This window comes from Micromesistius poutassou, assembly GCF_964030765.1.
Source record: "Micromesistius poutassou genome assembly, chromosome: 22".
Taxonomy (NCBI): domain Eukaryota; kingdom Metazoa; phylum Chordata; class Actinopteri; order Gadiformes; family Gadidae; genus Micromesistius; species Micromesistius poutassou.
In genome coordinates, this window is record NC_140292.1 from 8700608 (window position 1) to 8714782 (window position 14175).

Genomic DNA, 14175 nt, shown 5'->3' on the forward strand with positions numbered 1-14175 from the left:
CCTGGTACGGAAGGTCACCGCTGTGATGTCACTTCCCCTTCCTCTCCGGATATTCCCAGCATTCTGCTGCCAGCGGCCGAGGACTCTGGGAACCGAGAGCAGGAAGCCTGGTTCCTTAACCGGGCTTACAAAGAACAAGGTAGAGAGAGGGAGAAGGAGAGTGAGAGTGAGCGAGGAGAGGGATAGAGAGTTACAGGGAGAGAGAGAGAGAGAGAGAGAGAGAGAGAGAGAGGCGGCGTGATAGAGATTGATGGAGAAAGAAAGAGAGGGGAGGGAGAGAGAGAGAGGGAGGGAGAGAGAGATAGAGGGCGAGAGATGGAGGGAGGGAGGGAGGGAGAGAGGTAGAAAAGCTAACCTTTGTACGACAAAGCAAACGTTCCAGAGTCGAGGACAAGAACAACGGACGAACGACACAGACAAACGGACGCATGATCAATTCTTTTTAATTATTCGTTCATTTCAAATCTGATCCCTGTCTCTCTCTGTCTCTCTCTCTCTCTCTCTCTCTCTCTCTCGCTCAGTTGGGTCCCAGGAGCTCTGATTCTGTACGGAAACAAACACAAAAAAAAAACAACCCATGCATGGGTGTCACCTTCGTCTCCGTCGGCGCCTACTACCGAGCGTACCGTGTGTGTGCGTGCGTGCGTGCGTGCGTGCGTACGTGCCGCGCAGGCTCACCCTCTGTAGCGCTCTGTTCCACGCCGCAGTACTCGTCGCACTCGGCCTTGCTGTAGAACTTGTTGCCGTTGCCCTGGCAGAAGCCCGGCTTGTAGGCCACGCACAGCCCCGACGCCGAGTCGAAGGCCCACACGGCGGGCTGGCCCGTGCAGGGCTGGGCCACCATGGGGAGACGGCAGGCGGCTGGGGACCGGGAGAGAGAGAGAGAGAGGGGGGGGGGGGGGGTACTGGATGTTAGGCGGACGCTTTTATAGGAAAGTGTCTTTACTGTCTTACAGTACCTCAGGTGGGAATGTGGAACCCTCCACCCTGGCAGTGTCCATGCCTTGCTCTATCAGCGGGGACTCGAACCCTTAACCCTAGCAGTAGTCATGCCTTGCTCTACCAGTGGGGATTCAAACCCTTAACTCTAGCAGTAGTCATGCCTTGCTCTACCAGTGGGGATTCAAACCCTTAACCCTAGCAGTAGTCATGCCTTCCTCAACCAGTGGGGATTCAAACCCTTAACCCTGGCAGTGGTCACGCCTCGCTCTACCGGTTGAGGTAGATAGGACTGTGATGGAGAGAGACTGGGTAAGGTCAAGTACACAAGGCACCATCTTCCTATGAGCCTATACACACATTCAACCACACCAGGCCTCTCGCTCGAGGAGGCCTACAGGGTAGGCTGTGGATCTTAGGGAATCAAAACCCAACCCATCTCTTGGCTTGGAGTTGAAACATCGACACTATTCTTCCCTATCGAGCCTTTTAGTTTTACCGTTGGCTACGTTATAAAACACTGTTTGAACCCAACCACTTCTGCCCCCTAACGCAGGCCGGAGACTGTCTACCATTCTAATGGTCGTGACCCTCCTCAGGAGAGGAGTGTCCTGCTCTCAGAGCCCGCCAGCCCCCGGGGGCTCCCACCCACCCTCCGTGCGGCAGCGCTGCAGGCACTCCCGCTCCGTCTTGAAGTTGTTCGGGTTGCCCATGCAGCCGCCGTACTGGAACTCCTGGCAGCTCATGGAGGAGGAGTTGTAGACGTAGCGCTGCAGGGCCCCGAAGCAGGGGCCCGAGTCTGGCTCGGCACTACAGGAAGCTGGAGGTTGGACAGAGACACAGACAGACAGAGAGACAGAGACAGACAGACAGACAGAGAGAGAGAGACAGACAGAGAGACAGAGACAGGACAGAGAGAAAGAGAAGGAGACAGAGACAGACAGACAGACGGAGAGACAGAGAGAAAGAGAAGGAGACAGAGACAGACAGACAGAGACAGACAGAGACAGACAGAGAGAGAACGCGTTACAGAGAGAGAATGCATAACAGTAGATTAGATTTATTGTTCTCTTTTTCTCTGTATCTTCATCAGGGCGTAGCTAGATCTGGCGGGAAAGATTTAAAGACCTTCCATCTCACACACACACACACACACACACACTCTGCGGGGTTAAGTGTGCTGAGCTGGATTTCCCACCACCACCACCACCTCAGCCTCCACCTGCGTTGGTTCTGCCCTGTATATGGTATGTCACCTAAAACAAAGGGTGGTGATATCTGATGCACCCCATGGGGGCATTGTGTAGCGCTACCTGACGTCAAACTGTTGGTATGCTGTGTCTGACCGTTCGTACGTCGTCATGCTTTAGATCCGACCACGGGGAGCGACCTAAACGAGTGGAGCCATAACCACTGACCGGAAGCAGTTTACAGTTTCATGCACTCTATGGTTCAGGCTATGACACGAGGGACTTCTGACAGAACAGGTTTTCTCCGAGAGGGGTGAGATTCTATTGGGTTATTTACCTGCGTCTGTGAACTCGATGCCGGACATACCGGAGCCCTCCTCTTCAGCTGGTTCTGGTTCTGCTTGTCTCTTCTTCCTCTGGACGCGCTGTCACACACGTAAACACATATTTTGTATATTATGTACACTGTATAAGTATCTTATATCATCTAGTTGTAGGATAGAACATTATTGTGCAGTGTAGTGTGATACGTACAGTATAGTATTGTGTTGTGTAGTATAGAGTAGGATGTAGTGGAGCACAGTTAGGGTTAGGGTAAGTCTTAGTGGGCCTTTATAGTATAGTATAGATTCTAGTATAGAAATACCTGTAGTATAGTCCTTTATAGTATAGTATAGATTCTATACTATACTATAAAGGAATATACTACTCTCTGAGTCAACCCTCTTTCATAACCAGAACCATCTCTAAGTGAACCCATACCCTGAACTATCGCTAACACTAATACCTCAACTCAACCTAACCTACCGCTATCACCGGACCACTAACAAACTCTTTATTTAGTCTGAGTGTATCAGCGTGCAGTCTGTTTATGCTCATGTTAGCATCGGTGTGTGAGAGCTAGCGCCGCTCATAGTCAAAGCGTGGGCTTGTTTTGAATACTCTCAGCTAGGTGGTCCTCTGGCAACCGGACCCGTCTCCTGGGAACCAAGGTCAGCCTCCCCTGATGCCATCGCCCATGCCTGCGATACCTGACCCGGCGCAGTGAAAGCTGCTGCGTGTACATGCCATGGATACGGTCGGGATGCGGCTGCACCGTCTGTCGTCTTGTAACCGAGCATGCGTTGTTTTTTCCACGACTTTCAGAGCTGTTTCAGGTTTACACGACAATGACCAAAGTGTATGATCCGCGCCGGCAACGGTCTACACCGCGTTGAACGTGAGTGTTTTGTTGCTATACCGCCACCTGGCGGTTAAACTGTGAACTAGACAGAGGAGGAAATTGACCATTTGGATGAATCCCTGCCACGAAGAAGTTTATCATAATTGACAGTAACATTTTCTGTAGATTATGGATGATGGTGTCGACGACAATAGCCTCTAAAAGCCATACAATTGAATGATGTTTTTTTTTTTTTTAATGATGTCTTCTACTTTTTACTCATGATGAGATGATGTTTTGTCTTAAGAATATATGTTAGTGTCTGATTAATATATATTAAATATATATACATATATATATTTTATATAATATATTAGTACGAAAAACGCCTGCTACCCCTAAATGACTCATAAATGGACAAATTTAAGTCTACACAATAAACATCTCAGCATAAAGCAACGACCATGGGGCTGATGGTTGTCCACTTTGTTGTCTAAGCAATTTTAGTGGACTGTGGTCCTTCTTCTGGACTTTCAGATGGATAGAAACCAGCCTAATGCCCAACATCTTTAGCATATTAGTGTATCAGGTATAAATCTTCAGTTTTTTATTGATAAAGACAATATACAATAAAACAAAAAATGACACGCAAGTCTGCATGAATGGATGTGCATTGTAATCTGGTTAATGTGATGAAAGTTAAGTGACTTGTGTTACCAGAAATTGGGGGGTTTCCTCCGTCACTGGGACCTCACCCGGGACACAATCGCCTAGGAAAGAAATACCACAACATTCCCACTGATGTGTCTGTTACAGCTGACCGCCTGGCTCACCTCCAACAACGTTTAAATCAAGTCGCTCTAGGCAATTATTTTGTCTTATAATGAAATTGAGAAATGGCAATATTTCCAAAGATTCTACAAGTGAATATAAACTGTGTATGCCTAATTAAAATGAGAGAATAAATGAGAATACATGAAACCCAGCTAAAAATACCTTGATGAAAACAAGCCAAAACTAATAACAGCGCACGCAGAACGACGGGACACATGGTGCGTTCCAGGAAACCCGTAAGCCGTGTTTTCACAACCTTCTACCCGTGAAAGGGCCCTGGAACGGCAGTCAAACCCGCAGCTCACTACCTGGTAACTCACGGGCTAAACAGTTTTTAGCCGGTGAGTTACCGGCTGTACCTGGGAGCACATTGATCTGGGAGAAGGTTGTGAAAGCACGGGTTGCCTGGAATGCACCAATAGGCGTACCATCGAGACAAGGCTTACTAGGTCATCGGGAGCGGGAATAGAAACAGAACGCAACAGAAACAATAGGAGGAAATAGCAAAGCGATTAAAAATAAATACCCACATAAATCAGCCATGATTACAACTATGGGAAAAAAAATCCAAGCACTTAAGCAAACAAAACACTGCTGTTAGAAGAATAGCTCTATTTTCAGAACCCAAATTAATATTTAAATAATTCTATCTCTGTCTCTGTGTCTGTGTTTTTTTTTAGGTTTTTTGTTTGTTTTGTTTTTCTTGTTTTTCTTTAAATATAACTTTATTTATTATTATTATTATTATTATTATTATTATTATTGTGTATCACCTTTGTCCTGTTTGATGATGATTCTGTCTTCACTCATCCCCATATCGCTCACGAGGGTCCTGAAGTCATCCATCACCGTGTCTCTCACCTCCCTGGCTCGACCTGAAGGGGGCAGCATTGAGGTAAAGAAAGGGCTCATACTATTTTTCCATTTTTAGTTTTTAGAGTTGGAAGTCTAATTTCAAACATGAAGATACTACATCAAATACAAACCAAACTAAGAGTGGATTTATCACAGTGCTGTTTTGAGAGATACAAGGGCACATGATATGACAACAAAATCCACAATCTCTAGACCAATGTCTGTACATTGCTACTACTGGATTCATAACAAACATGCATTTTATTCATTACATAGCCTATAGTGTGGGTGTGTAATTTTGTGTGTAATATTGTAACAATAATAATAAAGTATTATTAATTTCATGTAGAGAAATGGTTCGTATATTTGTGTAGTCTGTGTGTGTTATATCACTTGGTCACGTAATCCACACAAGGTGTCCACTTGTCCAGAGCACCGGACCACTAGGGTACACACTCACCGGACCACTAGGGTACACACTCACCGGACCACTAGGGTACACACTCACTGGACCACTAGGGTACACACTCACCGGACCACTAGGGTACACACTCACTGAACCACTAGGGATCACACTTACTGGACAACTAGTGTACACACTCACTAGGGTACACACTCACTAGGGTACACACTTACTGGACCACTAGTGTACACACTCACTAGGGTACACACTTACTGGACCACTAGTGTACACACTCACTAGTGTACACACTCACTAGTGTTCACTCACTAGTGTTCACTCACTAGTGTTCACTCACTGGACCACTAGGGTATACACTCACTAGTGTTCACACTCACTAGTGTTCACTCACTGGACCACTAGTGTTCACTCACTGGACCACTAGTGTACACACTCACTAGTGTTCACATTCACTAGTGTTCACTCACTGGACCACTAGGGTACACACTCACTTAACAGCTTGATCGAGATGCTGGCGTTCTGCCTGCTGGTGATGACGATGGCATACTCCTGGTAGTTGGTGTGGACAACGTAGCCGTCCATCTCAGCCTTCCATCCTGTAGGAGAAATCAGAGTGGATTCGTTTAAAATCTGGATAGATTGAATGGGTGAGTCGAGGCATGGGCTGAGAATACATTAGAAAAGGTCAGTTAAGCTGACAAAGAGATATATACTAGATATATTTATATATCGATCTATCGATATATCAATATATCGATAGAGAGAGATAGAGAAACATACTTTCGCTGCGGTAGTAGAATCGTCCTGGTGTGGTCGTCACCTCATAATCACCGGTCATTTCTTTGCATACTCCCCCCCTTGACACACATATGCACAAGCACACACACACACACACACACACACACACACACACACACACACACACACACACACACACACACACACACACACACACACACACACACACACACACACACACAGGGTAAAGTTACAGGTACAGGTGTGGTTATCCATGTCAGTGTGCGAGTTTGTGGATAATGTATGTGTATGTGTGTGTGAGTGTGTGTACGTGCATACTTGTGTATGTTTCTGTGTGTGTGTGTGTGTGTGTCTGTATGGGTCTGTGTCTGTGTGTGTGTCGGTTTTGCGGTTTCATTTCTGTGTGCGTAGGCCTGGCCGTGTGTGTCCGGACTACCTGAGGACGGTCCACTTCGCCTGAATCTTGCCCGCCTCAAGCCCCGTCTTCAGCTCCAAGGTACCAATGGCAGGGTCCGCTGTGCTGTGCCGCGCGTAAGGGCAGTTGGTCGCCTTGGCAACATCATGCCACTTCCCCAGGAACTAGGAGAACAGTAGCCATTGAAGTAGATATCGTTAAATAGTAATAAATACAAATGTTATTAATAGGAAACGATGAAACTATGAACCATGAAACAATTTAACTATGAAAGTGTTAAACAAATAATAAATAATGAAACAATGTGTAATTCGGAATTCAGAATAATAACACGCATTAATGTGAGGAACAGAGTTTCTACTAGATTATTTGTATCTATGAAGTGTAAAGCAACTCAAGCCAATGCTGACCCATCACATCACTCAACTCAAAGGTCATGTGTTGAAATGTGCTAGAAGCACACTTTCACACGCACACTTTTGACATTTCTCCAAAATAATAATTTTCCACTCATAGAGTTCAATGTTCTACAATATAAGGTTGTTGCCGAGGATTTCTGGATGTTTATTTTTTTTGACAGTACTAAGATATTATTTATAGGAAAACAATACATATACAGTGTATACACAATTTAAAATATATCACAAATATCGTTAATTCTAGGTAGACACACCTCATCATTTACTTACAGTGTGACATTATTTAAGGCCTGGTGTATTCAGAAGTACACAACAGTAAAGACAAGTAATAGTGGAACAAATGTGTTCCCAAAACATACAAATAAATGTCAAACAAAATGAACATCAAGAGAAAAACAACAAACAGAAAATGATGAATATAAATAAATACATGCATCTCAAATACAGGGAGAAAGAGCCAGTAGCAGAACAGACAACGTTATAGAATGAATTTGAGCGTCTGGTCTTTGTGGTGCAGACCTGGTGTGGTACTCACGCTGTCGAGGTTGAAGTTCTCCTGCGTGGGGTAGAGTGGGGCGTTGAGGACCGGAGCCCCTGGAGGGAGGACACCCAGCCCAGCACCAGAACCGATCCCAGGACCTGAGCTACCAGCATGCTGTCTGTCTGTCTGCTAATGCCGGAGACACGGAGGTCCTGGGGGATTAAAGGATTCACCTCCCCCAAAACACACACGCGTGCACACGTACCACGCACGCACACGCACCCACGCACAAACACGCATCCCCTCACTTCCCTATAACACACGGGTGCACATGTACATGCACACACCCACGTCGCGCACGCACACGGCCATGCACACACCACACACACGCACCCTCTCACCCCCCCCCCCCCCCCCCCCCCCCCCCCCAAAATAAACACACGCATATATACACAAACATACACGCACACACACACAACCACACACATACACACACTCACACACCTCTTTCACTCTCACCCACTCACTTGCACAGACACACACACTAACACATACGCGCACACACAAACAAACTAGTTTGGGGGCTACTGGCCTGCAGTGTATGTGTGTGTTGGAAGCCGTCAGCAAACATCTAGAGAGCAAAGTTCGTCCTCCCTCTGCTAGGATCAGCGCTAACTCCTCTGATAGAGGAGTTCAGCCTCTATCAGAGGATGGATATTGGAGAAGGCCAAACTCCCTGTCCTGGCTGAGTGGGCGATCAGTTAAACATTGGTCTAGTGAGGCTGCCCTCACAGTGGATCAATACCTCGTGACCCTCACAGAATACTGAGACGTGGGTCCTACGCATTTGACGTTTATTTCTAGCTGTGCTCGAAAGTAGAATGAAGACTTGGATTTAGGAGGGAAGAGGAGGATGAGGAGAAGAAGAAGGACGAGGAGGAGGAGAATAACAAGAAACTACATTCACAATTGCGCATGTTTTACTGTTTAGGATTTTAGTGTATCACTCATACAGGACCCCTTTGAATAATATCAGACAACAACCCGCAGAGTGTGTTATTCAGAATACAACAAAATTTGTTTTTATTGTTAAATGAGCCAAATCCATAGCACACATTTGATCAACCCGACAATAACTTTCTAGCACGTATGTTATTATCCATTTGGCATGGGACACTCTGCATCTGTAACAGTAAACAAATATGTGTAAATACATTATAAAAGGGCAGAAATAATAATAATAATAACTCCTTCTTCATTAATTGGAAATATAATGTGTATCACTTGTAAACGCAGGTTCTATAAACAACACATATTTCTCTCTGGGAGTTCTTGCTATTAAACTGAATACGGCTGTGTGGGGTTAGGTCAGGTGAAGTACCTTAGACAGGCCTGGCAGCATTGATCTGATCACACTCTCCTGTAAACACAAGAAACGGGTTACATAAGGCCTGAACATTTAGGTCTCTCTCTCTCTCTCTCTCTCTCTCTCTCTCTCTCTCTCTCTCTCTCTCTCTCTCTCTCTCTCTCTCTCTCTCTCTCTCTCTCTCTCTCTCTCTCTCTCTCTCTCTCTCTCTCTCTCTCTCCCCCTCCCTCTCTCCATTACCTCTGTTGTCTTTGAAGATAATGACGTCCTCGCTCATGCCTGGTTCCGCACCAGTGCCTTATACTGGGTCAGCACGCTCTCTCTCACGTCCATCGCTCGACCTGAGAGCAGCATTGCATTTCAATACCAGATGATGTAGTTCCCGCGGGAATCGCATGGCATTCATGATAATACATATACAGGCTGCAGGTGAGAGCCGTCCACCGGTTATTAACTATGTCACACTGTTATCCATTCAACAACAACTGATTGTGAGTAACGTTCAGAAGATATGCAAGGGAGTGATGATGGGAGACATACTGTACAGCTTGACTAGTGTGGTCTGGACCCCAGACGGCTGCTCTGTGCTCAGTATGACCCACATGACGTACTCGTCGTAGTTGGTCTGAACCACGTAGGAATAAACATCCGCATTGAACTCTATGGACACACACACACACACACACACACACACACACAACACACACACACACACACACACACACACACACACACACACACGGGACACCCTCAGAAGCAGATGTGTACATCTGACAAAAAACATACATGTGGAGGCCAGTATAATAATAATAATGTTATTAATGTTAATAATAATTAATAGAGAGGAAGACGTACTATCAAAATGGTGGTAGAATTTCCCCAATTGATTCGTCAGATGGAAATCGACAGATATCTGGTGACAAGAACCCGGTCTATGGATACAAACACGTGCGCACACGCACACACACACACACACACACACACACACACACTTATCTTAGGTCAAACACACTAAACAGTCTTTCCATCTCTGAGTGACTGTGATGTAGGCCTCATACCGTGGAACAGTTCCTCTCATTTGGACCACATTGTCCTCAGTGGAATTGTATAGTTCAAATTTCACAATGGCAGGGTTGTCTTTTTGTGCCTGCATGTAGTAGGGACAGGTAGCTACCACCGCCACCTCATACCAGCGGCCCAGGAGCTGCAGGGAACACACAGTCATCATCCTTCAGATGTATTTATAAATGGTTTGGTGCACCGGGAGGATTGGAGCGTGTGTAAATAATGAGCGCTGGTAGGTGGTGCCACCTGGTGCTCGTTAGTTCTGTCCCTGAGGACTCGACTGTGTTTGATGAAAAACAAGAACTACGTCAAATGGCCACAGGGAGGCACTGCAGACTCACAATAATGAAGATAAACGTATGTGGACGTTTTGAATTGTGCATGACTAAAGAAATAAAATGAGCATGGATGCAACAGCATGAATAATATTTATCCAAATAAAATGAGAGGAAACAGTGAAACAAAAAATATATATCTATGGAATGAAATAGTCACAGCGTTACCCGTGATGAGTCGTACAATTCGATAAATTAGCCTACTCACTTTTTCCAGTTCAAAGTTGTCCTGTGGTCTGGGGAGGACCTCTTGGGGTGATGGGGAACCATGGTGGACTCCACAGAAACATGCTAGAAGCAGCAAAACAACCACAAACGCCCGTGTCTGCATTTTGCGATCTCCTGTACTGCCTGCTGACGAAGGACAGGACTCTGGAGTGCTGGCTCCGCCCACTGACCTCCTGCTGTGGCCAGTGGCCGGATGTCAACTCGCTGGGTTGACCTGATGATGAGGATGATGATGATATAAACAGTGGTGGTGCTGATGAAGATTATGATATTGTTTAAATGTGTGGTTTGTAACCCTTTAGTCCAAAAATATACATTGATGGAATACATAAATAAATACATGTCTGAACTTCTCTTATCTGTTGTGAGTGTGTGTTTGTGTGTGTGTAGGCCTACATAATACAATTCGTATTTTTATCCTTTAAATGAATGAGTCTTGTAAATCCTGTATCCCGCATTAAGGCATTGGACCTAAAACAAACAGAAAATCAACATGTTCTTTCAGCAGAGTAACTAGAATTATATTTTGTTATATTCCTTGGGTTGAAGTTGTGTAACACTAAACCCAGGCTTCTCTCAAAAATATATGTTTTTTCTTCTTTAGCACAGATGCCAGCAAAACAGTTTCTGTGCTTTCGTAAATTCCCCACGAGCTCCTTTCCACAAGGTTCATCCAATTAAATCTGAAGACCAAGATGTACTTGTGGATATCTCTCATCACAGTAGCTACCTAGGTCAAGGAGTCTGCGAGTGTTTGCCAGCCTTGAGTGATGCAATTAAGAGTGATGCAATTAATAATTATGTTTATTTGTGGATTTAGCTGTACACAGGTAGACGGTAGACGAGGTCAAACCCTCAGGGAAGATCTAGAGGGGTGGATGGAAACCCTTTTAAAGTTACACTTCCTTTTAATGTAAAATACCTCCATACCTGGAGTCCACTGAATGTCACTGTATAATGGCAGCACCCCCAGACAAGTCGTTCATATGACAATCATACAATATGTAAACCTTGACCATATCTAAACTATTGTGTTATGCAAACATATACATTTGTTTTTGTATATCTAAAATAGTTCTCTGGGAAAATCAAAAAAAACATTAAATCTTTAAAATCAAGAATGTATTTGACATGAATTTTGAGATAGGCCTACTTAGTGTTTTGTTTGAAAAATGTGTACTTCCATTCAATGGATACATTTATTAAACAAATGCACAATTTAAATAACTAGCTTATGGGGGGCTGCCTGATGATAAATGATGATGAAAACGTATTCCCATTTCAAGCACATATATCCTTTATATTTGTGTAATTATGCAAGCAACCTAAACATTTGAAGACATATTACAATGAAACAAAATAGGCAACAGCAGGGATTTTTAAGTAATGAAGTAAAACTAGAATGTGTAACATGTGTGAACATGACCAACCACACCACATGTTACAGAAGACAGGTGATTCTCAATGACCTTCAGTAGCAGTACTTTAATATAACCCATAATACTATAACAATATAGACTCATATGTGTGGATCATTCTAGGAGAATAAGTGCTAGAAGCTTCATCTGGCAGGCCGGGATCCATTCTTAATGCTGAAACGGAACAAAATACAAATTTCAGGATAGATTCATTCTTGAGTTTCAAGTAACAAGATGTAATCAAGATGACGACAATATGAATGTTAAATAAGAACGGTATGTTGGGATAAATGAACCAAAATAGTAACCAAAATCACAACATTGACGTACAACAACCGCAGATATTTGAGAGCATGAGTGCAATTAAGGTCGCATTTACATTTCACTTTCGCAATGTTTGATGACATAGTTAACTTATTATTTGGTCTGAGTAGAGCTCCGTGCCAACTAAAACAACGTAAGCTTCTATTCCCGATGGCGAACGCCTGCATTCACTCACCACTTCTTTCACACATAAATGATGACATCCTTTGTACATTGGTTGTATTCAATGTACAAAGGAGTGTTTGGTGACCTTCCTGTGGAGCACATATAGCGGGGGTTTGACGTGACGCTGATTACGACCCGACAAAGTATCTTCAGGGGAGCCCCGTGTGGTCACCTGTTACGTGTTGATAACAGCAGCCTCAGCAAAGCACGTTACAACATGTTACTAACACTAACATTAACAGCACCCCTACTACAACCACTGCTGCTACTACTACTAGTACCACTACAACTACTACTACTGCTACTACTACTACTGCTACCACCACTACTAATACTACCACTACTAATACTACTACTACAACCACTACCACTGCTACTACTGCTGCTACTACTACAACCACTACCAATACTACTACTGCTGCTACTACTACTACTACTACTACTACTACTACTACTACTGCTACTACTACTACTACTACTACTACTAATACTGCTACTACTACCACTACTACTACAACCACTACCACTACTACTACCACTACTACTACTACTACCACTTCTACTACTACTACTATTACTACCACTACTATTACCACTACTACTACTACTACTACCACTTCTACTACTACTACTATTACTACTACTACTACCACTTCTACTACTACTACTATTACTACTACTACTACTCCCACTACTACTACTACTTCTAATACGATAATTGAATAATTTCAGAAATTATCAAGACACTTTTTCTTCTACCTATAGTGATGTCAGACCTCACTCGTGGTCCAGAAGGAGCCTTTTAAATGATTCAATAATGATTAAATCAACACACCTGTCGTCTGTTTCCATTCCCTGGAGCTGATGGGGGACAGTTCTCTGTGGGAACAAAAACACCTCCTTTGACAAAAGCTATAATGGATATATATAATGGATATGTGTGTTAGTGTATTTTTATCTATGTATGCCTGTGCGTGTGCGTGTGTGCGTGTGTGTGTGTGTGTATGTGTGTGTGTGTGTGTGTGTGTGTGTGCATGCATACGCGTGTGTCTGTGCCTGTGTGTGTGTGTGTGTGCGTGTGTGCTCACCTGACTCATGGGGTGTGATGATAGAATCTCTGGGGAAGCCACGCGCTGTGGAGAAGGTCCTGAACTTCTGGAGGATGTCATGTCTGACCTTCTGAGTACGACCTGGGAAGAGAAACAGAAACAATCCTTGAAGCCTTTGAGAAACCAGCCAAAGTAAGCTAGACCCTGAAAGCGTCAGACTAAAGAAAACCCTCCCCTCTATTCAGGCCTCCTAAAGCGACTCCCCCAGGACCCATGGCCTGCTCTCTAACTTCAGCAGAAGGTCTGCCTAGCCTTGTGGAAGAGGACACAGGCCTGATGCGCGCAGGTAGCCAGATAGGTGGACAGACAGGCTGATCTGGACGGGTTTTGTTAAAGGCATGTAACAGCCCAAGATACTAGATATTTCTCTTTTTTTAGGCAGAGCATTGGACTTGATTGATTTCTGCCTTGAAGTAAAGAGAGTGTGTTTTAAATAGAAATTAAATTGCCTACCCTATAACTTTAACATTAGCTATAAATGTGTTATGTATAACATATATAACACAACACATTTTTTATCTACTGTGGTGTTATTAGATTTTCTGTGTAGCAAGTAGGGTTATTATATTTTATGAGCTATATAACGATTCAAAAACATTTAAAGGAGAGAGTGTGTACATGTGTGTGTGTGTGTGTGTTGTATAGCTCTGTGTGTGTTGTATAGCTCTGTGTGTGTTGTATAGCTCTGTG

At 44.1% G+C, this 14175-nt stretch overlaps 3 protein-coding genes across 4 annotated transcripts in view; all 3 read right to left on the reverse strand.

Moving 5' to 3' along the window:
* Positions 1 to 427: 427 nt before the first annotated feature.
* Positions 428 to 7663, reverse strand: LOC311367827 (protein AMBP-like). Its single transcript, XM_084486657.1, is given in 11 exon segments — positions 428 to 543; positions 679 to 861; positions 1592 to 1759; positions 2467 to 2554; positions 4009 to 4061; positions 4899 to 5000; positions 5893 to 5997; positions 6182 to 6258; positions 6597 to 6739; positions 7530 to 7571; positions 7574 to 7663. Coding segments are annotated over 11 exon segments (1062 nt in total). The 5' UTR covers positions 7649 to 7663; the 3' UTR covers positions 428 to 517.
* Positions 7664 to 8523: 860 nt separating this feature from the next.
* On the reverse strand, positions 8524 to 10622 carry LOC311367299 (protein AMBP-like). Its single transcript, XM_084486121.1, has 7 exons — positions 10450 to 10622; positions 9900 to 10045; positions 9697 to 9773; positions 9382 to 9501; positions 9082 to 9182; positions 8857 to 8895; positions 8524 to 8659 (listed from the first exon to the last, which is right to left on the reverse strand). The coding sequence occupies exons 1-5, from the start codon at positions 10570 to 10572 to the stop codon at positions 9115 to 9117; spliced, it is 534 nt and encodes a 177-aa protein (XP_084342247.1). The 5' UTR covers positions 10573 to 10622; the 3' UTR covers positions 8524 to 8659; positions 8857 to 8895; positions 9082 to 9114.
* Positions 10623 to 11257: 635 nt separating this feature from the next.
* ptgdsa (prostaglandin D2 synthase a) overlaps positions 11258 to 14175 on the reverse strand; it is a 6656-nt gene continuing 3738 nt past the window's right edge. The window contains exons 5-8 of one of the 2 annotated variants that reach the window (XM_084486119.1): positions 13465 to 13566; positions 13212 to 13255; positions 12387 to 12548; positions 11258 to 12061 (exon numbers count right to left, since the gene is read on the reverse strand). In XM_084486119.1, coding sequence (XP_084342245.1) covers positions 12435 to 12548; positions 13212 to 13255; positions 13465 to 13566 — 260 coding nt within the window. In that variant the 3' untranslated portion in view covers positions 11258 to 12061; positions 12387 to 12434. The remainder of the gene's footprint in view (positions 12062 to 12386; positions 12549 to 13211; positions 13256 to 13464; positions 13567 to 14175) is intronic. The other variant, XM_084486120.1, reaches the window with a different exon arrangement.